Source organism: Engystomops pustulosus, chromosome 1 (assembly GCF_040894005.1).
Source record: "Engystomops pustulosus chromosome 1, aEngPut4.maternal, whole genome shotgun sequence".
Taxonomy (NCBI): domain Eukaryota; kingdom Metazoa; phylum Chordata; class Amphibia; order Anura; family Leptodactylidae; genus Engystomops; species Engystomops pustulosus.
In genome coordinates, this window is record NC_092411.1 from 159,826,165 (window position 1) to 159,853,972 (window position 27,808).

At 41.2% G+C, this 27,808-nt stretch overlaps 1 protein-coding gene across 2 annotated transcripts; it reads right to left on the reverse strand.

The window, feature by feature from the left end:
- Positions 1-437: 437 nt before the first annotated feature.
- SIRT6 (sirtuin 6) lies at positions 438-27,137 on the reverse strand. 2 transcript variants are annotated; one of them, XM_072113225.1, is made up of 8 exons: positions 26,964-27,137; positions 25,124-25,251; positions 14,366-14,548; positions 6,808-6,867; positions 5,615-5,710; positions 3,048-3,128; positions 2,838-2,961; positions 438-1,408 (listed from the first exon to the last, which is right to left on the reverse strand). In XM_072113225.1, the coding sequence occupies exons 1-8, from the start codon at positions 27,027-27,029 to the stop codon at positions 1,148-1,150; spliced, it is 999 nt and encodes a 332-aa protein (XP_071969326.1). In that variant the 5' UTR covers positions 27,030-27,137; the 3' UTR covers positions 438-1,147. The 2 variants fall into 2 exon arrangements, with proteins under 2 accessions (XP_071969326.1, XP_071969331.1); XM_072113230.1 differs by having other exon boundaries at positions 25,198-25,251; positions 26,964-27,121.
- Positions 27,138-27,808: the final 671 nt, after the last annotated feature.

Consider the following 27,808-nt stretch of genomic DNA (forward strand, 5'->3'; position numbering starts at 1 on the left):
TGAAAACGTTTTTTGCAGGGAACAATAGCAAACAAAAACGGTATGAAAACGCACAGGACATTTTGATTTCACATACTTTCTATACATACCTTGAGATCAACAGTGTTTCTAATAGCTGTGCTGCAAAATTTCCCTCTTGCAAGATTACCAAATTTTCTGGACAATAAATCTGTCCAACACGAAGATCGAGCTTGTTGGACCATACTTCCCAACAGCCCTTTAGGGAACTTGTTGAAATGCTTCCACAAAAAATAAGATCAGCCATACATATTCATGTATAATAACGTGTGTAAAGACAACATTAGATAATGTAATAAGCCCACTTCAAACAGCTATATCTTCTGAACTGTGGCACCCAGAAACAGTTCTTGTGTCACATGAAAGAGGAGAATCTCCCTTTTAATATCACAAATCAGTAGAGATATTCACTGTAAAAGTTGAAGTAAAAACCATGATTTTAATAAACAGCTCACCATAACTGACTGTGGAAATCACTGTTGACATATAAAACATATATAAACACAATTTTGGTCATATAAAAAGGGAAATTCTCTTTAATAAGACACCAGAACTGTGTCAGCCGAAAGAAGAATGGAGAAGGAGCTTACAGTTTGCAGAATTATATGCATACTTTGCATCTGTAGATAAACATGGGGCAGTGTGACAACTTGATTATGTACATATTTTTAACACATTTTGGTAAAGATTTATTATATTTTACTTATGAAAAAAATTAAATGAAAAAAAATTGGATATGTAGAGCTGTTCCAAAGATAATTATTTAAAGAAGAGCAGAACTGCAGAAATTGACCTGGACATTCAGGTAACAATGACCCTTGGTCACCATATATAACATCCTCAACAGCAGCAGGTGCTTAGGTGGGGAGGGGAGGCAAAACACAAGGGATTAGGCATTATTTATTCAACTACTTTCTACATTGTTCAGCAAGGAATTTTTAAGTATTTTGTGTTGCACTGCAGAGAAAAAGACTACTAACATTTTAGTCAGCAGATGGTTTAGAAAACCCAGAACTTTAAACAAAGCTGTAGTTAATTACCAATTTAAGGCTATGTAGATTAATACAAGCATAATGACCATGAGATTTAGTAATTATTGTGACAAGAGACTGCAAATATGGATTCCAAATCATGTACACGCTGTCTCCACTTTTGCTCTTTTTGGCAGATGAGGCTTCTCATCAATGCAAGGGTTCCTTTCTTCCTTTTTAATATGTGAAGAATCTGAAATTCCATTACAGTCAATAGGGTGGTGGTTATTCACCTCATCTTTTGGTTCTAATTTAGTTGGTGGACCAGTCCAAACAGGAATTTCAATATTCAAACGATGCATTAGCTGTGTCATTACTTCATCCACATAACCATGAATGCGAAGATCTGCATATCGATCCTATGTTAATAAAAAAAAAAAAATGATTAAAATTTTATGGATCCAATCTCAAAAATTTGTTGTTAATGAGAAAAGAAAACAGACTGTTATACCTAAGGACTGCATGGTCCGAAACATTTTAAGAATTTAAAGGATGTATTTTTAACCCACATTTTATTCAATATGTTGGGGGCTGGAAGTCTTTGTTTCATCTTATCGTAGCAGGCCATCAGGGTATGACAGATATGAAAGTCTTCCATTTATATCCACAAGGAGCAGTACTAGAGTGTTGTGCCCATATTTGCAATCATGTGCCCATGTGTGGGATAGGAGTAGCAGTGGTATGCAGTTTCCATATACTTAGAATATAGGTAACAGTAATATGCTGTGATCAGATGCGCAGGATAGAAGTAGTAGGAATAATATTTTATAGGAATAACACAACTCTGCGGACTACATGCATATACTATATACATAGCGGTTACCAATAGTACTGTGCCAATATATAAAGGAGTAGTGGTTCTGTTTCCAGATATTTAGTAAAAAAGGGGTAGTTGTACTGTGCCATCAACATAAAATCAAATAAAAATGTACAAAACCCAAAATGCACAGCGCAGTCTTTGAGGGTTAAAGTTTTTAAAACAGGTTCACATATTTGACATTACCTTAGGGTTTTACACATGGGAGACAGTGCTCAAAAACTATTTCAACAAAATCTGTGGTTCAAAAGACAAATGACACTTTGTGACCATAAAGTATTCATAAGCTGCCAGGAACAAGTGCTAGCATAGTAAGAAATAACTAATCTTTTATCACACAGCCAAATGCTAAACAAAAATCTATGAAACTGGTGCTGGATAAAAATTGTTCTCTATAATCCTAGATGAATTAAAGTGCAGTTTCCCAAACAGACCCACTCTTTTTACCAAAACATGGAAAAGTCAGGCCACTGCATATCTGGTCCTGATGCGCAATAGTAGCATTCAGAGACCACAGATGAACAAATACCACAAAAGTATTCATATGTAGCACTTTATTCCATTAAATTAAATTTGGTGTAACACATAGGTTACACATAGGTAAACACTTGTGTTTTTCCCAGTTTTCTTCATTTTTAAACTAATGAAATAAAGAATCCACATTTTATGATATCATATATTGACTCTTGATATGTTTTGGAAGTATCAAAATAACATCCTGAAGAAAAGGAGATCCCATCTAGAATGTTTTTCCACTTCTGTATAAAGTTGCAAACCATCATAACAAATGCAATAAAATATAGAGACTTTGTGACTGCGAAAGCAACTGGCTTTTGATAAAAATAAATGTTTTGATGTATTATACTTAATACATTTTATCTGGTGCCCCAAAAATAAAGGAAAACATAAATATGACAAGATAAAGTAGATGTAATTTTTTTAATCACTACAAATCTTGCTGAGAAACTCACGTGTTTGGTTGGCTGCAGATTTATGATTACCAGTTTCCCACCCTTACGTTTAGTCAACAGAGGAAGATTCCCACTGGGCTTAATTTGTAAAGATGTTCCAAGAGTGATTGCCAGATCAGCTTTTCTAGGATGTAGATAAAAGACTTAATATGACTTCATTGCAGAATATACAATGGATGATAAGATAAAAACGGCCATCAAACTAAATACCTGCTGGCTTCATCCGCAAGATTGAGATCTTTATCTGGCAGAGAATCCTCCCAATCGAGGATTGTATCCACTAGTTTTCCCCTAAAAAAAAAAAAAAAAAAAAAAAAAAAAAAAAAAAAAAGCATTTTTACTGGATTATATTCTGATAAATTTAATGATGGGAAATACTCTAGTATTGCTGAAATGTAACTAGAGATGATCTAGCACTAAAATGCTCGGGTGCTCATTATTCGATACCAGCTTTTCCCGATGCTCGGGTGCTCGTATCGAATAACGAACCACATTAAAGTCAATGGGAGACCCGAGCATTTTTTTAATAAAAGAGAACATTAAAAGAACAGTGCATAATAAAATATCCCAGATGTTTACTGAGGTTTTGCTTGTAAGAACACATTGAAATAACACTATTCTTCACTTTCCAGGTGTTTGCACGTGTCTCCCGCTAAGTTAGGAGATGTTCAGAACATCTGGAATGTGAAGAATAGTGTTCTTTCAATGTGTTCTGCACTCACTGTTTTTAATGTTTTAATTCTATTCTTCACTTTGCAGGTGTGTGCGCGTGTCTCCCGATAGGTTCGGAGATACGCGCACACAGCTGCAAAGTGAAGAATAGAATTAAAACATTAAAAACAGTGAATACAGGACCATTTAAATGCAGGACCCATTGAAAGAACACTATTCTTCACATTCCAGAAGTTCCGAACATCTCCTAACTTAGCGGGAGACATGCGCAAACACCTGGAAAGTGAAGAACAGTGTTATTTCAATGTGTTCTTGCAAGCAAAACATCGGTAAACGTCTGGGATATTTTATTATGTAATAAAAATACTTTTCTTCACTTAATTTAATGCTCGATCTCGAGCCGGCGAGATACTCGTCTGAGTAACGAGCCAGTCCGAATATGCTAATACTCGACCGAGCAGTATACTCGGACGAGTATACTCGCTCATCTCTAGTTGTAACGCATTGTTGGTCTGAAGTACCCGCAAAAGGAGTTTGATAACCAGGATAGGCGAGCTGAAATTATATAAACCTCATAAATACATATGATCAACTCCACACCATTTACATTTGTGTTTTTATAAACAAGTTCAACAAATTATTTAACTTATATACACTTCTGTTACAGGGGACATTATTCATAACTGGACCCTCTGCTCTATTAATATATACAGTATATACTGACCTCAGTCACTGATATTCTGGGGTGAGATGTCAGTGTGTACTGAAGCCATTGGGTCATTAACATATCAAAAGGCTTTGAACAATAGGAAGCCACCATGAACCAGGTGTGAGATTCCCTGCACACACTGGGGTCTATCCTGAGAGGGTCTTAGGGTGGAGTTATAAGGGGGTGGGCAGGGACTACACAAAGGGATATTTAAGGTGGAAGAAGCAGAAATCAAGCTCTCTTGCTTCCTGGCCCCCCACTTGGATGAACAGCACTTACTAAGGAACCAGGTCATATATTGTGTGTGTTTTCTGTGTATGTATATAACTTTATAAGAGTAATTATAACATAGTAGACTTTATACGTGTACCTATAGATATTCCAGGTGTTATGTGTTTTACCATATATATACACATAGCTAAGTGTTTACAGTGAGTGTGTATATATTAGTGTAACTACATGTATAACCTGTAGCCGTATCCCATTCACACATGGATCTGTGCCCTGCACGTGTATTGGAGGAGTAGATATATAGATGCTATTGTGCATGAGTCTCTATATGTACATGTATATGGTCAGGTATTGGATGTGACTCCTGCTTCAGGGTATATCCAGGAGCGGCTGTAGTGTTAGATTATATTGTATATACATACACATTACTGGGTCCGGAAGGGGCCAGGAAAAGAGGTTTGTGTGTAGTTGTGTTCTCTGTGTATCTTGTATTGTATTGTATTGTATGTAGTTACTTTGTCACATGTATGTTGTTAGTAAAGTCTTTTTGTATATAAGTATCTGCGAGGGTTGTATGTTATTCCTGTGATATATGAAGGACTGGAGTAGGTGCTTATGTAAATAGCACAGACTAAGGGGCTGGACAGAACCACTGAAGCCTAGAGTAACTGAATAGAAACCCAATCCCAACCCCCCTTTATCAACTTCTTTATTAGGTGGCATATTGACAGTCTCGTTATTATGTGGTACCCAGAACTACATAGTCCAAAAATTAGAAGGAGGGATTTTTATTATTACCGATGAAGAGGTATACATAATTTTGAAACATGTCTATATGCTCATCTTACCGTTCCCTTAAAAAGAATTTTATTCTTGCAAACTAAAGAAAAGAGGATCCTTTTATGACCAACATTTTCACTTCATTTTCATTAAGTACAGGACATGACAGTGGTATCAGTCCAAGTAAAGATTCACACTAGTAACGCTCTGGGCATGTCAAGAAGCTCAACATAGATACGACATTCTGAAGCACATAGTCACCATTTGATTAATATTTTTGGTGAACATACACCAATGCTTGTACAGTATAAAAGTTTGACAGTCTCATAATTAATAGATTGCAGTACTTTATTACAGTTAGATTTATTCAGGAGCTAGTCTTTACCTGCAAGCTCGTAGGCCCCTGACTTTTGGTACATCACAAAACCTACCAGTAGGTTTCAAACCCATGGTTCCAACCACACAATCTCGAACATATTGTCTGCAAAGCAAAAACATATTCCAAGCTTAATGCTGATAGCACATTGTAATGAATGAGTTAAAACAAAGTAGCCTCGGGTCTTCGGGAAAAAAGCCGAGGCTACCATGGCGACGGATTGCCGCTCCCCGATGACTGTGATTGCCACTGTCACTGATCGCTGGTGTTACCGTAAGCCTTTGCTGCAATATGCAGCAAAGACTTACCAGCTATGGAGAGGGCTCTGCCCACGAACCCTCTCCATGCATCGGGACCCGGCCCGGACCCCGGGATGGGGTTAATGGGCGGCACGGTGGCTGAGTGAGTAGCACATCTGCCTTGCAGCACTGGGGTCCTGGGTTCGAATCCCACCCAGGTCAACATCTGCAAAGAGTTTGTATGTTCTCTCCGTGTTTGCATGGGTTTCCTCCGGGTACTCCGGTTTCCTCCCACACTTCAAAACATACTGTTAGGCTGTTTAGATTGTGAGCCCCATGGGGACAGGGACCAATTTGACATGCTTGTGCAGCGCTGCGTAATCTGTGTGCGCTATATAAATAAAGAATTATTATTATTATTATTATTAATACTGATACATCCTGCCAACATTGCAGGATAAGGGAGAGGGACTGAGGTTGGCAGAAATGAGGCGATTAACAGGCAAAGATCTGAAATACCATAATGAATGGGTATTAGAAAAATATGTTTTCTGCTATAGAGAAAAACGTAATAAACTATGCAGTTTATGCACAGTGCACTACACTATGGAGAAAGGTTTACTTTAGTAGAACATCTCTGATCAGTGAACCGGATAGTAGACAAAGGCAGACCATGATTTGCACAAAAAAAAAAAAAAACTCACAGCACCGCATTTTACCAAGGGTTACAAAACTTTTACGACTGGTATGGCAAAAAGGGATGTGGCCTGGGAAAAGGGGCGTAGCTAATAGGAGTTGAAAAGTATGACTAGACAATCTTACACAGAGTCAAATTTATTATCTTTCTGAACTGCCCCAAAGTAATCTATGTAGCATCCTGCTTCATACAGAAAAGAAACACATCTGGACAACCACAGCTCAACTGTAATGGACATTGTAAGGGAATATTATCCAGACACCTACTTCCCACATTTTGTGCATTCTTCAACAAACATGTTTCCATGAAGCTCTGCTAGATGATCCCTGCAAAATGATAAAATACAATTGAACCATAAGTAAAATCCCTCAACAGACCTGTACAGAATACTTGCATAATTGACACCAAAAAAATTGGCCTAAACAATGTGCATTACATTAATTAGGTTGTAGAAACTTTATTTGGACTCTGCAGTAAAGAAAGTCAGCAAACAGGTGGTAAGACTCTACAGACTGGATGGAAATAATTCTGCATCTCTAATTAAAGTGGGGCATTGGATTAGGACATTGGACACAATTTCCCCATGAAACATTTCACACAGTGGTGCTGGTTAAAGATATCAGTGAAGGGTTTGGCATTTTGTGGACCTCAATCAATGTATGTGGAAGGTCTTCCAGCTTTTATAATGATCGGCTATGTTTCATTTGGATGTCCATTTGTAAAATCTAGAACCATGTTCTCCAAAATCCTTATCATGGTTGTCCAGAAATGGGAAATGTATTTATATGGGAAGGAGGGGAGGGGCTTTAAAAATTAAAAAAAGCACTTTTACTTGCCTCTCCCCCCCCCCCTCTAGTTCTCTCATGTGCCAGCTGTCACTGCCCGTTTCTGTAGCATGCATCTAGCTGTGGACACGCCTCACAGCTGTTCCCTTTTTACAAACAGTATCAACAGTGGCTAGCAGCAGAGGGAGAACAGGAGCGGGGAGAATCAACATTTGATGGATTTTTGTAAGGGGTACACCATGCCACTAGAACAGCGTTTTACAAAATAGAGAATATTAACATTAAATCTTTATTTTGCAAAAAACATGACGATCATAATTAGAGAACAGTGATGACTGAAGCACAGAGAAAGATTATAGTTAAAGAGGTTGTCCAGCCTTTAAAGAAAAAAAAATATATATATCCATCTATATATCCAGCTGAGGTGGGGGGTAGATGATTTACCTACTCTGTTGCTCCCATTACTCGGCACCCATGCTCATCAGTGCCTTTTGTCACTGTTTGTTTACAGATGCAGGCGCTCCTGTCTACTTCCATTTGACTGGACATATTGTCTAGATCAACCATAGCAAGAAAAGTTGGTTGTTTCAAGTCTGTAATTTTTAGAATATTGCATTTTTAAACATCACTAACTCAATTTCAGTGCTGGAATTGCCTGCCACTTCAGCACTGAAAAGAGTAAGGTTTTAACTGGGAATACCGTACCTCAACATTTAAGAGCATTTGGACTGAAAGCCCACTCTGCAGTGATCAAACCTCTCCAAGAACTAAAAGGATAAACTAACCTTTGAGGAGGAGCCTGTTGTATTGACAGAGGAGGAGTCATTTTACTGATAAAAGTTCAAAGTGCATCTACCACCAGAAAGAAGGACTGTACGCAAATGATACTGAAGGGCTCTGGTTCCATTAGCACATATGGAGCCTGGAGCCCCTCAGGCTCATTTGCATACAGTCCTTCATCCTGGTGGTAGATGTCCTTTAACCTATTTGGACCTGATAGGATCAATTTTGTTCATCAAACTGGGGCAAGACTGGACCTCTCATACAGCTGCACGGCAAGTGTGTATCAGAACCTTGTTCAACATGTGGTTCCCATGGTTTATGTGGATATACTTTGGTTATTTTGCAAAAAACTGTTTTAGTGACATGGTGTTTCCCTTAAAAAAAAACAAAAAACAAAACACACCTCTCATTACTCTCTAATTTTGATTGCGAGTGTAATATTTATTATATACACTCACCGGCCACTTTATTAGGTACACCATGCTAGTAACGGGTTGGAGCCCCTTTTGCCTTCAGAACTGCCTCAATTCTTCGTGGCATAGATTCAACAAGGTGCTGGAAGCATTCCTCAGAGATTTTGGTCCATATTGACATGATGGCATCACACAGTTGCCACAGATTTGTCGGCTGCACATTCATGATGCGAATCTCCCGTTCCACCACATCCCAAAGATGCTCTATTGCAGTGGTGGCGAACCTATGGCACGGGTGCCAGAGGTGGCACTCAGAGCCATTTCTGTGGGCACTCAGGTGGTCACCCCAGGACAGAGTTCACCAGACAGGAACAAATCCACCACATCTTCCTGTAGTCCCAGGCAACTTAAGAGATGCTGCTCTCAGCGCTATTTTAAAGCGACACTTCATTGGCCATTTGGAACTGCAGGAAAAGTGAAAAAGTTTGGACAGAAATGCATTATCTTTGGAGGTTATCCTGCTGGACTCCCATTCTTCCTGTACAGAGAGACCATGGAGAGAAGCTACAATGACAGTCTGAATTTCAACTGTATTGGTGGCCTCAGGGGGCCGATACAATTGAAAGCAGTGGAAGAACAGGTAGCAATAAGTTACTGCATAAAATGCTCTGTTGGCACTTCATTGTAAATAAGTGGATTTTAGTTGTCGCTTGGGCACTCGGTCTGTAAAAGGTTCGCCATCACTGCTCTATTGGATAGAGATCTGGTGACTGTGGAGGCCATGTGAGTACAGTGAACTCATTGTCATGTTCAAGAAACCAGTCTGAGATGATTCCAGCTTTATGACATGGCGCAATATCCTGCTGAAAGTAACCATCAGATGTTGGGTACATTGTGGTCATAAAGGGATGGACATGGTCAGCAACAATACTCAGGTAGGCTGTGGCGTTGCAACGATGCTCAATTGGTACCAAGGAGCCCAAAGAGTGCCAAGAAAATATTCCCCACACCATGACACCACCACCACCAGCCTGAACCGTTGATACAAGGCAGGATGGATCCATGCTTTCAAGTTGTTGATGCCAAATTCTGACCCTACCATCCGAATGTCGCAGCAGAAATCGAGACTCATCAGACCAGGCAACGTTTTTCCAATCTTCTACTGTCCAATTTCGATGAGCTTGTGCAAATTGTAGCCTCAGTTTCCTGTTCTTAGCTGAAAGGAGTGGCACCCGGTGTGGTCTTCTGCTGCTGTAGCCCATCTGCCTCAAAGTTCGACGTACTGTGCGTTCAGAGATGCTCTTCTGCCTACCTTGGTTGTAACGGGTGGCGATTTGAGTCACTGCTGCCTTTCCATCAGCTCGAACCAGTCTGCCCATTCTCCAATGACCTCTGGCATCAACAAGGCATTTCCGCCCACAGAACTGCCGCTCACTGGATGTTTTTTCTTTTTCGGACCATTCTCTGTAAACCCTAGAGATGGTTGTGCGTGAAAATCCCAGGAGATCAGCAGTTTCTGAAATACTCAGACCGGCCCTTCTGGCACCAACAACCATGCCACGTTCAAAGGCACTCAAATCACCTTTCTTGCCCATACTGATGCTCGGTTTGAACTGCAGGAGATTGTCTTGACCATGTCTACATGCCTAAATGCACTGAGTTGCCGCCATGTGATTTGCTGATTAGAAATTAAGTGTTAACGAGCAGTTGGACAGGTGTACCTAATAAAGTGGCCGATGAGTGTACATATATATACACATACACACAAAAACTGGAAAAACCTATTGACTCGAGTATAAGCAGAGGGTGGTAAATGCATTGGTCACAGCCCCCCCAGTATATAGCCTGCCAGCCCCTGTAGTATACAGCCAGCCCCCTGGAGTACATAGCAAGCCAGCCAAATCAAGTATAAAGCCTGCCTGCCCCCTGGAGTATATAGCCAGCTTGCCTGCCGCCTCGAGTATATAGCCTGCCAGCTCCTCCCGGTCCTTCGCAGGCACCATGACGTCAGCCCCAAGCTGACATCATAGAGTGTGCTGATGCGGCTGACGTCACAAAGACTGACAGACCAGGACTTATGTCGGAGCCACGATGGATGCCGGGGAGCGTCAGAAGAGGAGTTCACTTTTTTTTTCCTTTTTGCTTAACTTAACAGATACTTAAAAATTACAAATATTGAGCTATTTATATCAACAGTTACAGTAGATAACACTTGACGTAACTTCTAAACCAGGGAGTGGAAACACATAGGGTTGGGGAAAGGGAGGATGAGGGGGGGAATTAGTATGAAGATTTTATTCTTCAGGAGTTACGGGATGAGCGGGGTCTCTGTTGTTGGCAATATTTATCCATTAATCCAACATGTTGTGGAAGTTATTTAGGGTGCCTTGTCTCAGGGCAAATGTTGATTGTAGTAAACAGTGTAAATTAATGGATACATATAGTTCTTATATTGAGGACGGGGAGGAGGTCTTTCAAGATCTTGCGATCAAAAGATTAGCTGTCTGAAGTATGTCCTACGAGCGTTCTAGACCTAGACCTTTCTAGACTGGAATTAATGTCGAGGCCTAGTTGCGCCTATGCTGGGTTTAGGGACAGGGACATTCTGCTACAGGATGCAAAGATGTTCTTTCCTATAGAATTTCATTTATGGGCATTCCCAGAAGATATGCATGATTGTGCCCCTATGTCCGCAGATTCTCCAGCATCTGTCTGAGGTTCCTGGATATATACGTGCAAGATGTGCTGGAGTATAGTACCATCTAGAAAGTATCTTCTGACGCACTTCAGTTGAATTGGAACATTTAGACACCTTTGAAGACCAAAAATTGGCCTCTTTCCAATGTAGCATAGAAAATTCTTGTCCTAGATCTTTCTCCCATTTGATCAAGTAAGCCATCTTGGAAGCTCATACTCTCTCCAACAATACATCATACAATGCTCTACAGTTCTGCAGAACACACAGTTTTGGGTTAAATATGAAATTATGGAGAGATAGTTTAGTTTTCCATATTTTGTGTCTGATAATTGTTTCCCTTAGTATTGTCGTTTGTTTAGTAAAATGGTCTGGTAAATTATATGTTTTCTTAATATCTTCTGCTGATATTACTTGGTCATTTTGGAGAACCTCCTGAACTTTGGAAATTCCTTTTTCAATAAATGGCTTAGGTGAGAATTTGTGATTAAGAGATATCTGAAGAAGAATGTTTTGTATTGGTTTAGTCTCCTGCTAATAGGGTGTTTTTCCAGGCTAATACTGCTGCAAGCAAGGGTGGGAATTTAGGAAGTCGAAGATTTGGGTGAATGGTGTGAGCTAGGATAAGTTGGGTAAGAGGGTAGGATAAATTGGGCAAGATAGTGGTGTAGATTGGGGACTATCTGCAACTAATCTGTTTTTTTTAATTTCCCCATATAAATTTGAGCATTTGTCTCTTACCTATTGATTACAAATTTTGGAATTGGGACTGTGATGAATCTCAAAAAATATAGTATTTTGGGAATTATCATCATCTTGTAGATGACCATTTTCCCCATCCAAGACAATAATAGGTTATTCAAGTTGTCTATTTCTGATTGTAATGAGGTTTTCTAATGATGCCAGTTTGATTTCTGCCTTTTTGCTCAAGGGACTTGGAATTTTGATACCCAAGTAGGTTATTGATTCCTTTTCCCATTTAAACGGGAACTCAAATCCGATTTGTTGTCGGTGGGCTGAAGAGATAGTATATCCTAAAATAATGGACTTATGAGTGTTAATTTTGTAGTAGGAGACCTTGCTGAAGTCCTCTAATGAAGACATAATGCCTCTCAGTGAATTTAGCGGGTCAGTTATTGTTAGGATAATATGATCCACGAAAACACCCTTCTTGTGTTGGCGGAGTCCAGCTGGGATTCCAGAGATTAGAGGATTGGTTCTTATTAATTCTGCAAGGGGTTCCATTATTAGTTTGAACGATAATGGTGACAGGTGGCACCCTTGACAGGTACCATTTGTTCTGTTAAAGGTATTTGACAAGTTTTACCGTTGATTAAAATAATAGGAAGAAGGTGAGGAGTAAAGTGCTTTTATGGCGTTCAGAGATCCTACCTCCAAATCTTAGTTGTGTTTCTGTTAGTGAGGGAAGGCAAATTTTTCCCAGGAATTGGTTGATTAATTCCTGAGGGTTGGGGAGTGTGTGAGTCGTCTTTCAGATTATACAGTTTGGCGTAGAACTTACTAAAAAAAAAAATTATAAAAGATATACAAGAATTACCCTGTAGTTTTTTGTTTTTCCTGGCCATTAATCAGGTTGGTTTATTGTTGGAAAGTTAGTGTGACATTTTCCAAAAAAGTGATTTGCCAGTCATGTTCCTCCATAAGTATAGTGTGTAAGGTATGTCTTAATGAGAATATTTTCTCATGTAGGGTGTCAGTGGGAGAGTTCTGTAAGAGATGTTCTGTTGCGGCATTGGCTGACAGTGGGTCATTTTGCATATTTTTGTTTGTTATAATGGATCTCCGATTGTCTGGATTGGCCTGTCTGTTCTGCAGTTCCAAAGTTAAAAAAATGTACAATTTATTTTTCCACACAACATGTGACACTAACTTGATTAACAGACAAATTAGAAAAACTGGAAAAAATATGATTGTTATTTTTCCCCCATTTTTCAATTAGCAGTAAAATTGTATACATTTTTACCAGAATAGGTTATAAATATGTACAGCGTCAACGATTCACCAACTTGCAGGTTCAGAGACAGATGCAGAGGGTGTGTGTACTTTTGCAAAGTGCCTTCTGCAGTTGCTTCAGCTATATCTTCTGAACCCTGTAACCTAGTAACACAATTAATATCTCCCCTTTAATATCAGCATTGTGTTTTATGGGGACACAGAACCAGAGATATCCACTGTTAAAAAGTCAGGAACAGAGAGCTGTGTAAAAAACAAACAACAAAAAAAAAAAAAAAAAAAAAAACACTAAAGTAAGCAGCTCTTAGCCCTACTCCATTATTAGCAGTGTTCAACTGCTAGCTTTATTAGAGCCTTCCGATAAAGCTAGTGAACACTGCAAAGCGGCAGTCACAGCCTCCTCGGCGGAAGGTTCCGATAAAGCTAGCAGTTCAACACTGCTAATAATGTAGTAGCGCTAGGAGCTCCTAGTTTGACAGGACCTCTAACATATTCACCTATTTTCCTGTTCCTCCCAATTCTAGTGCTGGTCTTCTTTAAGCTGGACACATTGGGATCGCCTAAAAAAAAAAAAGAATTATAAAAAAAGAAGCCCAGAGCGCCAATACGTGATAGCCGTCGCTAATTATTCACTTCCCCTCCCACACGGGAGAGGGAGGTGGTGAGAGAAGGCGACATCATGCAGGAGGTGTGAACAATTAGCAGCCAAGAGCACCGGACATCAGGAGATCCCGGCGTGTCTAGCTTCAAGACTACCAGCACTGGGATTTGAATGGACATTAGGCGAGTATGTTTAGCTTAATTTTACTGTACTGTAGTGGTAAATTTCCTTTAACAGTGGATATCTCTAGTTCTGTGTCATAGTATCATGTGAAAAAAGAGAAAAAAAAGACATATCCATCAAGTTCAATCAAGAAGCTAGAAAACAATGCTATATAGAAATGGTATTAAACGGGAGATTCTCTTCTCCTTAATAGGATACCAGAACTGTGTTTCTATGTGCCATGGGTTAGGAGATAAAACAATTTGAAGTGATACCAGTCTTATCAATCTGCACAGGTTTTTCTGCAAGTAGGACGTTAATAACTGTACTGCAGTCATAAAGGGGTTAAATTAAGAATTTGGTAGGTCCCAATTTAATCTTGGTATTTAAATATATTTTGAGGCAACATACCTGGGAAATCCAGATCTTACATGTAATCCATCTACATTTTGGCTTATCAAAAACTTCAAAATACCAACTCTCTGGAGCTGTAATAGGGCCATGTGTGTGGTTGAGGGATGTGCAGTTTCAAATGTTGTGTCGAACTTAGGGTTTAAACCTTTTTCCTCCAATGTCCACACACCATTAGGACCCCTGAAAGAGAGAGAGATAGGTCATTAAATTTATTCAGGATATGTATTTAAAGCGATTATTTCCTGAATTTCGTGTGTACACATGGAATACACCCAGCAAATCTATAAAAGGTCCTGTTAGACTATGTTAAGAGTATTTTTATTGTCACACATTTGGCCAGTATGCAATGGCAATCCATTTTCTCCTACTTGTAAGGATGTCTTATTTTTAACATCTTGCCGCCAATATCCTTTTTTATATTCTGAGTTTCAGAAGTTTTTTTATTTTACAAAGACTAGGGTTTTTTCTGCATAAGAAAATTGTATTTCTTAGCTTCAGCCTTTAATATTCCTTGCTGATCGTGGGGGTCTCAGTGATGGGACCCAATGGATCATGAAAATAGCGGTCTGTTCACCCCAGGTGAACAGAGCAGCTAGCTGAGCATGCGCCGGCTGCTCTATTCATCTATATGGCGCTGACAGAGTGTGAATAGAAGCTAACTTGGTGTAAAGGAGAACCCCTTTAACCAAAGCCAGTTTTCACCTTCATGACCAAGCGCTATTTTTAGAATCTGATGTGTAATGATAATTGGTTATAACTTCGGAACGCTTTAACATATCCTGGTGATTTTGAGATTGTACTTCATGTTAGCAGAAAAAGTTGCAATAATTTTTGCGTTTCGTTCTGAAAAAAATGGAAGTTTGGCAAAAAATTCTGAAACATTCGCCATTTCAACGTTTGAAATGTTCTTCTTTCCAGGCATCTATTCAGACCGCTGCAGGGAAAGACATTCAGACCACCCAAATAGCTTGATAACTAACATTTCCAGAATTTCTGTTGGCAAGGTTTTTTAGGTGTCCTCTTTTTTCTCTAGGACAGTGATGGCAAACCTTTTAGACACCGAATGCCCAAACTACAAACAAAACCCACATATTTTTTGCAACGTGCCAATGTGGCAATTTAAACAGTAACTTATGACTCCCTGATGTTTCACAGGTTTAAATTGTATTGGCACCTGAGGACACCAATACAGTAGAAAGAAGGAGAGGAATTTTGGATTATCATTGTAGCTTCCTTTGAGGGTCCTGGGCTGCCTGGGACTGCAAGAGGCCTTGAGTCCTTTTTTGCCAATTTCTGCGCTGTGTTGATGGCGAGGGTTCCCATAGAGAGGGCTCTGAGTGGCACCTGTGCCATAGGTTCGCCACCACTGCTCTATAAATGTTATGTGGCTTAGAACTTTGAGTGCAATTTTTCTCTTGTTCATGAAAATCAACAAGACTAGTATTTTGTGGGACAACTCAGCTTTCAAGTGACTTTGAGAGGCCAAAATATTAGTAAAACACCACTATAGAATCTACACCCCTCAACCTATGCAAAACAACTTTTACGAAGTCTGTTAACCCTTTAAATACTTTACAGGAGTTAAAACAAAATGGTGCAATTTAGAAACCAATTTGTATTGACAAATACATTCATACAAAGCAAACATTCACAATGGATTAAATGCTCTACAAAGTTTAATAACCAATTTCTCCTGAGTATGCTAATACCCCATATGTAGTGGTAAACTGCCGTATGGGCAGGCAGCCGGGCTTTGAATGAAAGCAGCAACATTCAGAAAAAGACTTGTACTGTAAAATTGTAGAGGTAAATATGTTATCTTTATTTTGTAGTTCATTACGAAATACCTCATTTATATAGTTTTTCTTTGCCCAATTTCACTGAACAAAAATAATATTGGAGAAAATCGTATTTGCGTTAACATCTATGGGTTCAGATTTCTTGTACAGATTGCCAAGAACGAAATGATACCAAATAAGTAGGGTTTTTGCGTTTTTATACTTCGATTTGATTTTTATACGGAAATGTGTTGTATTAGAGACTATTTTTTAAATTATTTTTTAATGTGCTTTTGTCATTTTGGTGGGATGTGTAGATCAGTTAATATACTGGTAGGCATTAAACTTAATATGAAGGGATATACTCAGTACCCCAATCAGTTGTAGCAATATAGATTTAAAAAAATATATATATATTCACAATAAAAACCTCACAATTTATGTCTGCTACTGCAAAATGTAGAATTAGACTCACCGGTAATTCAGTTTCCATCTAGCCCTTCATGAAGGCCCACTTGGAGGATGCCCCTTGACCTCTGTAGGGACAGGAAGCAGAGAGGTTAAAAGCCTCCCACCCCCATCCTCCCGCCAGTGTCTACCAAATAACTACACCGGTGGAAGGTACAACAAAATTTTATTTTGTATGTTAAATATTCACATACAATACAGAATTAACTTAGGGAGGGAAAATATATAGGCCGTCATGGAGGACTAGATGGAAACTAAATTACCGGTGAGTCTAATTCTACATTTCTAATACGTCCCCCATGACGGCCCACTTGGAGATCTACCAAATAAGTAGAAACTCTAGGGTGGGATGACTGCTTGTAGAACCTTCCTGCCAAAGGAAAGATCCTGAGAACAAGGTAAGTCCAGACGGTAGTGTTTTATGAAGGTGGATGGTGAGGCCCAGGTAGCGGCCTTGCAGATCTGTTCTAGAGAAGCACCTCTTTTCTCAGCCCAGGAAGTGGACATAGCCCTGGTGGAATGAGCCTTCAGATTCGTAGGAACCTCCTTCCCTTGCTTCGTATAGCAGGTAGAGATAGCTAATTTTAACCATCTTGCTATAGATGTTTTCGAAGCCCTCTGCCCTTTATTCTTCCCCTGGAATTGAATAAACAGATTGTCTATGCGCCAGGGTTCTGTAGCCTGTAGGTAAGCTAGCACAATTCTTCTTACATCCAGAAGATGCCATGAAGCTTCCTTACTAGAAGAGGGGTTTTCGCAGAAAGATGGAAGGGTGCTCTCTTGACTCCTGTGGAATCTGGATGCCACCTTGGGAATGAAGCCTGGATCTAGAGCAAGGATTATACGATCAGACAACACACGCATATAAGGCTCTTTGATTGAAATAGCCTGAAGCTAGTGACAGCAATAAGAAGGGTAGTTTTTAGCGTCAAGCTCTTAATGGTAGCGCTATCCAGAGGTTCAAATGGTGGTCTGGAAAGTGCGTCTAGTACCAGTTTAAGGTCCTAGGTAGGAACTCTCCTGAGAATCTGGGGTCTGATTCTGGAGGAGGCTAGGATAAACCTTTTGCTCCCTAAGAGGACAATCGAAGAAGGCGCCAAGGGCCGAAACCTGGACCTTCAAGGTACTAGTAGAAAGGCCCTGCTCCAGGCCCTTCTGTAGGAAGTCCAGAATCTGTAAGATATTGGGGTTAGGTTGAGATGGAGGATTATCCCCACAGAATGTTATTGATTTTATGATAAATTGCAAACGTAACCTTCTTCCTACTTGCCTTAAGAGTGGTTACTACAGCCCTGGAAAGACCCCGCGATGTCAAGAACTCGGACTCAGGATCCATGCTGCTAGCTGAAGCCTTCCTGGGTTGGGATGAAGAATCGGTCCCTGATGTAGAAGGTCTCTCCGTGAAGGCAGTATCACCTGTTGCTGCTGGGCCAAGGATGTCAGCAGGGGGTACCAATTATTTTTTGGCCAATTTGGACAGATAAGTATTAACCTTGCCTGGTCTATAAGGATTTTTCTGAGGACCCTTGCAATCAAGGGAATGGGGGGGGGGGGGGGAAAGGCATAGAGAGAGGTTCGATCCACTGATGGATGAAGGCTTACAGTCGATCCTTCGGCTCCCCCGCTTCCAAAGAGTAATATCGATGGCATACTGAGTTCTCTTTTGTAGCGAAGAGATCGATCTGAGGAACCCCCCACAGGTCCGTCAGTTGGAGGAAGACTTCCTGATTGTTGCCCCACTCGTTGGGGGAGACTTCCCTCCTGCTGAGGTAGTCCGCCTCCTTGTTCAAAATTCCTCTCAGGTGAGTTGCAGAGAGGGAAAAGTACATTTTCCTCTGCCCAGGAGAAGATGGTGCGCGTTAGGGAGGAAAGAGTTGTCGACCTTGTCCCTCCTCGTCTTCCTAGGTAAGACACCGCCGTGGTGTTGTCTGATAATATGTGTACATGTTGATTTTTTAGAAGATATGTATTTAATCTTAGGGCTTCCCAGACAGCCCGTAATTCCCGGTAATTGGATGGCTTCCTTGATTGGGAAGGTGTCCATGGACCCTGGGCGTAGTGGGAAGGGAAGACTGCTCCCCAGCCCACACTGCTTGAGTCAGTCGTAATTGTAAGACGTGGAAGGCAGTGCCAATGGACCGCATTTTCCAGATTCTTCCTTTGTAACCACCACTGTAAGTCTTTTTACTGAGGACGTAATGATGACTTTCTTGTCCAACCCTGAGGACCTTCGATTCCAACTGTTGAGAATCCAACTCTGTAGAATACGGGAATGATTTCGAATCCAGGCCACCGATGGGAGGAAGGCAGTAAGGAGACCTAGAACTTTCATTGCTCCTCGGATTGAGATGGAAATCTTCCTTCTGAAGGAGTGAACATGATGTGTTAGATCCTCCACTTTTTCCTGAGGGAGAAAGGACATTAGGTGAGTGGAATTTAACATTACACCAAGGAATTTCTTGTGAGTGGAGGGAGAAAGGTCTGACTTCCGGGTGTTGATTAACCATCCCAGATATGAGAGTTTGTTCATAGTAAGATCTCTTGCTGCAATAAGATACTGACCTGTCTTTCCCCACAATCAGCAGATCGTCTAAGTAAGGGATGATAGATACTCCCTGTAGTCTTAGGAATGCAACCACCTCCACCATGATCTTTGTAAATACTCTTGGAGCTGAGGAGATCCCAAAAGGAAGAACCCGAAACTGGAAGTGGAGGATAGAACCCTCTGGAAAAAAGACAGAGAATCTGAGGAATCTCTGGGATGAGGGGTGAATTGGGATGTGATAATAGGCGTCTTGCAGATCAATTGTGCACATACAGTAATCGGTGTAAATGAGTTGGGTAGCAGATCTTAACGATTCCATGTGAAAACGCCTGTAGGTGATGAAGCTGTTCAAGGCCTTTAAGTTTATTATTAGCCGGTTTGACCCGTTGGTTTTTTTGATCAGGAAGAGGGGGTAATAGAAGCCCGTCTTTACTTGATCTTGAGGAACCGGGGTGACCACTCCTGAGAGAATGAGAGATGAAACTTCCTGCCAGATGAGATAATGGGTAGAGGAAGAAGTAGAAGATAAGGGTGGTACTGAATTCTATCCTGTACCCTGTGCTGATAATATTCAGGACCCAAGGGTTTGAAGTGATGCAAGTCCACTGAGCGACAGACCCTAAAAGACGCCCCCCCCCCCCCACTCTGGCGTCACTGCTTCTTCTCTCCGGCGTTGTCAGGGGAATTGGCGAATAGAAACCCCCGGCCTCTGCCCCCTTTAGGATAACTCCAGCGTCCCTGTTTACCTTTGCCCCGAAAGGAATCCTTGGTGTTCCTGAAGGGACGAAATTAAGGTTTCTTGGAAGGTGCTTTGTTCTCTGGAAATTCCTTCTTCTTATCAGAGGCTCTTTCTAAAATGGCATCCAATTCTGGACCAAAGACGAAATCTCCTGAAAACGGGATACTGCATAACTTCGATTTTAAACGAATATCACCGCCCCACTGTTTTAGCCACAAAGCTCTCCTCGTAGCATTTGTTAATGCCCCTTCCTTGGCCGCAAAACGGACACCTTCAGCTGAAGCATCAGCCAAGAAGGCAGTAGCAGATTTTAGGAGTGAAATACTTTCCAACAGAGAAGCCCTAGGAGTGCCTTCTCTGATATGAGAATCTAGTTGGTTCAGCCAGAAGAAGAGGGTTCTGGCGACTGAGGTGGCCGATAGGTTGGATTTTAGGCTGATCATGGATGTTTCCCAGGCTCTTTTAAGAAGAGCGTCTGCCTTCCGGTCCATAGGATCCTTGAGTTGTGCAGTCTTAAAACGGCAGGTCTGTTTTTTTGACAACCTTCGTCACTTGCACATGCATTTTAGGGACAGAGTCCCAAACTTTTGAGACCTCTTGATCAAAGGCGAGACGTCGCCTAAACCCTTTGGAAGTTGTCATCTTCTTTTCTGGGTCCTTCCGTTCTTCCGTAATTAAACCTAATAGGGTATCATTAACCGGGAAGACGCGTTGTTTTTTGGCTCTCAGCCCTCCAAACAATTCGTCCTCTCGGGACATGCAGGGAACTTCTTCAATATTTAGAGTTTCGCGTATGGCCTTCAGTAGGTTATCTAGCTCTTCTAATTGGAAAAGGTATGCCCAAGTCTGCCTCATCAGCCATGTCAGGAATGTCTGGGACGGCAAAGCCACCGAACGGTACATGCACCAGTACGAGACACCGCTACTGGCCCCCATGATAGTGCTAGTTTAAATACCTTATCGGGGAGCCCATCCCCCTAGCAGGTGGCTGTTCTGCGCCTATTCCGGCGCTCCGGGACGCACCGACCTCACTTCCAGTCGCAGCTGGAAGTCGTCATCGGGCGCAAAGGACTCCTGGGAACGGAGCTCCTGGAGGTGTCGCACGTCCTTGCGTAGGGCGCCGTCAGCCGCTGGAGAGGACCGAGCTCCGGATCACCTAGGACCAGGGAAGGAAGGACCTAGCCGTGGACCCGATCCGGAGGGGAACTACAGCCTGAAATAGACCGGCGTAACCCCTGGTAAGACAGAAAAAATGCCCCCCCCCTCCCCACTTGGAGGAGAGGGAGAGCCTCTCTGACCTATCCCCTGTAGGGACAGCAAGACACTGGCGGGAGGCTTTTAATCTCTCTGCTTCCTGTCCCTACAGAGGTCAAGGGGCATCCTCCAAGTGGGCCGTCATGGGGGACGTATTGGAAACCCAGATTCACATGTCTCTAATATAGCAACTGATTGTGAATGGTACCTCCTATATTTACATATATAAATCGTTAAATGACCATATACATAGTATTAAATAATACATTGAATACTAAAAAAAACAATCATCTATGACAGTGATGGCTAACCTATGACACGCGTGTCACTGCTGACACGCGTAGCCATTTTCACTGACACACGGCTGCCTGAGAGTTAAGTTTCATCCTACATGACCAGGTGCAGTAGCCGGGAGGCTGAGAGATTGCACTGAGCTTCCAGCACTCCCCCCTCCTCCTCCTCCCCTGGGCCGGCCCCTCCCCATGCGTGAGCTGTGCCTCGTGTCTCCAGTCAGCACAGGTATCAGCATAGGGCACAGCAGGAGAGGTGACCCGGCCATACACCCAGGAGACTCCTCTGCAGCTCCTGATAGTTGTGGTGGGGGGAAGATGGCAGCACAGTCAGAGGTCACATCGCTGCTGCCTTGTGTGATGTCCCAGCAGCTGCCACAGCAGGGACCAGGGAGGACAACAACTCCCATCATATAGTAAGTAAGGTCAGTGCACTGTATGACAGAAGGCAGTCATCAGGGCTTGTGTGTCAGTTTTGTGATGTATAAGCCCTGAAATAGTCGCAACACCTTGCAAATTGCCAGACATTGCGATTATTTTGCTCCTCACGCCTTCTCCATGCCAAGAGGGCATGAGGGAGATGCAGACAGCGGCGCCTGCACCCTCGCTATAACCTGTGAACTTTCATGACAGAAAGTTCACAGGTTACTAAGCATTTCCACACGTCTGATTGTAACCGATCTATTACAATGTGCGATTTGCACATAGTAATAGATGATTGGGAAAATCCCCATATACCCATGTACTGTAGTATGGCAGTACATGGTAGGATCAATCAGACAACCTACGGTTAAAGTACCCTAGAAGTTAAATAGTATACATATTTGTTATTTAAACTATAAATATCACAAAATTATGGTTTTTTGTCAAGGTGACACACCATCCGAGTTATGCTCGGTTTTTGGCGAATTTTGACACACCAAGCTCAAAAGGTTGCCCATCGCTGATCTATGATAAAATAGAATAAACAAGATAAACACCGATAGAGAAGACATGACATACCAGGTTCCCCCGGAGCGGTTGACTTCATGCTATCAGCAGTACCCCCATCTGAACTCGGGCAGCAGAGAGGTGTAAGTAACATATTAGACCCATTTTAGTGCCTTCATACACAATATTTTGCCTTCGAAATTATCCAATACTGGAGTTAAGCCGTGCATTTAATTAAGATACTTACTACATCAGCCTTTCACATGTGATATCTGCACAAGACTATTGCATGAAATATCTTTACAACATAAGATGTTACAATATCTGAGCAGTATGCTATATGCGCCAGGGACTAAGGCTCTATAATGACAAATTCTGGTCATTCTTAAATTGAATTTTTACCATGTTCATCTTGTTAACTCTATTTTATCATAGATTATGTTTTTATAGTATTACGTGTATTATTTGATACTAGGTATATGGTCGTTTTAGACTATTTATATATGAAAATATAGGATGTACCTTTCACAATCAGTTGCTATATTAGAGACATGTGAATCTGGGTTTTTTTATAGTAGCAGGCATAAATTGAGTTTTTATAGTGAATATCAGATTTATTTTCAAAAAATAAAAGTATATTGCTACAACGGAATCTGGTAGTACATATATCCCTTCATATTTTACTTTGTCCCACATCTTTCAACGATTGACACACGGAAGGATTATTGCACATAATCCACACCTACCTGATGTCCCAGAGTTGGGATCCAAATTCAAGAAATGTCTTCTCCTGTATCACATCAGCCCACACGCCGAATTCCATCACCTTTGGCGTGTGGGCTGACATAATCCAGGAGCAGACAATTTTTGAATTGCATGCTTAGTCATTTGGAGGCAGGGCTGGAACTGCAAATGACCTGGTAGCCCCGGGGCACACATCACACCCCAGAGCTGCCACTGGAAGGATTGGAACCAGTAAGCTGATAGAGAGGCTCTGATCCAAACGGGTAGACCCAGAACCCCCTTACCCATGGTAATCATGCTGGACCGCAGCATGTAATTGGTTAACACCCACGATCGGAGTTATCTTCAATTGTCCCATCTATGATGTCTAATATACTGCCGAAACCCACAGCTTCTGGTGTCGGCTCCTTTTGGGAGTCCATGTCAGAAGTTGGGTGTAGCAATACTCAGCTGTGGGAAGTGACTTCCTGCAGCTCAGTACTTTTATGTGCTTTTGCTGACACCATCAGCACCTCGTGATGGTTGCTGCATGGTGCCAATGGTTGGCAGAAGGAAGCCGCTCCATCTGCACCCACTTAGACACTACAGTCCATGTTTGACCGCGGTATCTAAGGGGTTAAATGCCCAGGATCAGAGCTTTTCAACTAGTAGTTTCTCTATACTAGCATCCAGTGACAATGTTTCACCAAAGTCATGCTAGAGCAATACACATCAGGCGGCATTTATCAAGTCTAAGTGCATTGTTTACCAGTCTTAGTAACCCCTTATAAATATGGTATATATATGTAAACATGTATATTTGAAAATTGCATGATTACCTATTATAAAGTCAAATAAATTAGAAATTACACCATTAAAGGGGTATTCGCACAAAGACAAGTTTCTTATATGTAGATTAAATCTACGAGCTACAGACAGATGAGATCTATATAGCAGGGGAAGGTAGCATATAGCAGAGCTCACTGTGTGTTTTATACCTGAGTTAGCAGAGCTGGAGCGTGTCATTGTGTATTAGATGCATCTCATCATCTTTGATCAGTTCAATCTCTTTTTCTATGTATCAGATACTAGTGAATGTTCAGAAACTAAATAAAAGGGTAGAGAAACCAGTGCCCTGATAATGTAACTAGATTGTCAGCTTACAGTATCTCATAGCACTAGAGGAATCAAAATGTGTCGCTTAGAGAGTTCCTGCCCATACTCTGGAATCTTACATTGAACATCACTCAGTGATAGGAGCTAAAACAACAATAAAACTTGTAAAGTAAGGGGTTAAAATGATACTTATTGTTTAAACATCACTAGGGAATGACATTTTGAGAATTTTTTTTCATGGGAAAACCCCTTTAAAGTGAAGAAAATCTATAATCAAAATCCATCATGATAAACTAGGGACATTTACTCATAGATCCAGACACTGTGACTCATTTGTTATTCATGGGTTCCTTAAATCTAAAATCAACTTTTAAAATTATGCTAACGAGTCTGAGAAACTCTGGTGGGCGTTTCCAGAGACCCTGTTGTTTCACTCGCTATTATAATGAGCAGAGCAGGTCTCTCCTTCTCTGCACTTTCTGCTGCTGCTGGTTTACACAGGCAGAGGGAGGAAAGAGCAGGAGGAAGGGGAGACATGTTCTGCTCATTGCAATATCAATGAAAAGACATCAATAAGGAACTCTTGAAATACCCCCCAAAGCCCCTTAGGTTCATCAGCGTAATTTAAAAAGTTTATTTTAGAAGGAAGGAGGCCATGAATAACAAATATAAGAAGGATTTCCACAGTCCCAGTGCCTAGAGTACTATCCCTGGTTTATCCATCTTCCATTTTGATGGTAGATTTCTTTTAAGCACAATAAATCTTTGTATACATGTAGAAAGCACGGAAAGTTAAACACCAGTTAATAGTATAAAAATAAATGTCATTTACAAGAAGGGAGGCAGCACCCACAACAAGCTGTCACTTAATAAACCAAAAGTAATGTTAGATTTATCATTATATTGCCAAACCTAAAATCAGGGATCCCACATGAAGTACTTATTCCAGCTCCCGTATGAATAACCACATTTGAAGCTTTACGAACCATATCTGCAAGTTCATCCACTTTTTGATTTAACTCTTCTGGAGAGTCAAAAAGCTAGAAAAAAAAAAAGCAGATGTTGAACATGTTAGACTTTAAAAAGGAGCCCAATCACTAGCAAATACTGTGTTTACAAAGGAAGAGGACTTCAATTGGCCTGTCTTCTGCTATAAATCTATATAAAAAGTAATTTCTGTAAAATAAAAAAAGTGTTTATTTTTGTTGTGTATAATAGTGGTTATATGCAATGCCATTTGTCACAAAAAAGTTTGTGGTCAAAGATTTTCACCGTAACTATGGAAAAACGTTTTTAATATGTATAGTCTTGGGCAAAATGGGGAACTACAACAATGTTTTTCCATAGTTTAGTGGGGATTGTATACTATTTTATTGAAAAATATTAACGTGTGTTTTTATTTATAAATACCATAGTCCACCACGAGGTCATATAAGGAACATCTAAATTTACATTTTTTTTTAAATTAGGACCTTGCCAATCTACTTAAAGGGGTATTCTCATCTGGGCACTCACATTCAGTTTAATTAATCTGCCATATGTAAACATTTCTTCAATTAGATGTTATTAAAAAAAATGTCCCTGTGTGAAGATAATTTGTCATAAATGTAGCCATGTTGTCCCTTAGAAACGAGATAGCTTCCTCAGATACGACCACCACTACTGGAGGGATTGCACAAAGAAACAAAAAGTTATTGTATATGAAATGTCCGGGAGTTACTGCATGTCGCACAGCCGTCCTGTGGTAATGATCGCTGAATCCTGGTGGTCCGGCAGGACTCTATAGCGCAAGTCTAGCCACCGCTGCCAGAGTGTGACGTGGTCGTATCCGAGGAAGCTATCTCTTTTCTAAGGGACAACATGACTACATTTATGAGAAATTATCTTCACACAGGAACATTTTTTTTAATTAACATCCAATTGAAGAAACGTTTACATAATGAATTAAATTAAAATGTAAATGCCCAGATGAGAATACCCCTTTAACTCCTTCAAAACTGACAACAGAGCCAGCTCCTCTGGGAAAGGAGAAGGCAGAAGGGGGCAGAGTATGAGGGAACCATAATGTAAGGAGGGGGGGGGGGGGCGGTGTCACTAAAAGGGACAATTATACATTGTGGTGTAAAGGGTAGGGCAAAAGACTGGGCTTAGACATTTTCTGCAGCATCTTTTGTCCCCCTTTACTGAGCTGTAGAAGATAGGATGGTCCTATGAGTCCACAAAGGAAACAGACGGCAGAGATGGCATCTTTGGGTTAGGGTTAACATTTTCACAGATGCACTGAATTAATAAAAAAATGAAGTGTGGATAAGAAAATAGCGAACGTAAAGGAACATTATAAAGTAAACCATGCTCTTCTCACAGATATTCCTGTTCATAAAACAAAGCCTTACGACTGCCATATTACAGTGCCACCTTGTGGCCGATAATAACAATCACATTACAGCTTCTCCTACCAGGGATATACACACAGATTTCATCCAATAGATGCGCGACTTGTCCTATTCACACACAGCTCGAATGAACACACAATGAAAAGGCTGAAATGCACAGCTGGAAGGGATTCCTCCGCACATACTGACTAATGCAACTCTGTGAGGTTATACCGCTGCACCAAACTCTTTCACCTTCCCCTATCCCCTCATAGCCTGCGAGCACCCATAAGCAGCCCCCGACTCCATAGTACTGGTTTCGTAAGTACACGGCACCACTGAAGAGTTTGCGCTAAGGTGAGACAAAGCGCACAGCTCACCTCCGGCAGACCGCAGCGCCCCTTATCGGGGTAAGGAGATAAACCAGCCGCATAATTCACAGACATCGCCAGCAGCCACTGCAATCCAATATTGTCCTTACAATATGGATCGGCGCATAGTGTGTGACGTCACCGGAAAGGGCGGGGCTCTCATAAAATCCTAAGAATGAGTAGGAGAGGAGAGACCAGCGTTATTTGAGACCATGTTATGACGGAGAGGAAGGAGCGAATGTTTGCTTTATATGGCGCTGCTTTATAGAGTGGACTGTAAAGAGAGAATGTTATAGTGGAAGGGGCTGAAGCGGAGAGATAGATATCATATGTTTTACATGTGGAGGGAATGGTGTGTGCTTTTTAGGGATTATATAATGGATGATAGCACTGAAGAGTGACAGCGGGTGGGGGGACGAGTGTGGCTAAGCCAAGATTATTGAAAATGCAACCTCTGCCCTAACCAGTTCATCCTCCATTACGGCAAACAAAATCAGCACCCAGTTGTTTCAGGTGATCAGTTAGATCAAATGACCGACCCCACCCACCCCGCAAAAATAATAAATTGCCACAAATTTATCAAGCAGTATGCGCTGAATATTTTTTCATATGCATTTGGGACATTTTTTTAAATGGCCTTTTAAATGTATGTTCTCCTGATGTAAGGATTTAGGCCAGGACAACCTTGACTGCATTGTCATACAGCACACCAACAACCATAGTGCAGCACAAAATGCCATCACAGAAATTATTACCAAGCAGTGGTGCAACTACAGGGTTAATAGCCATAGCAGCTGCTATGGGGCCCAGCCTCACGGCCTGCCACAGAATGGAGGATGTGCACACCATTATTA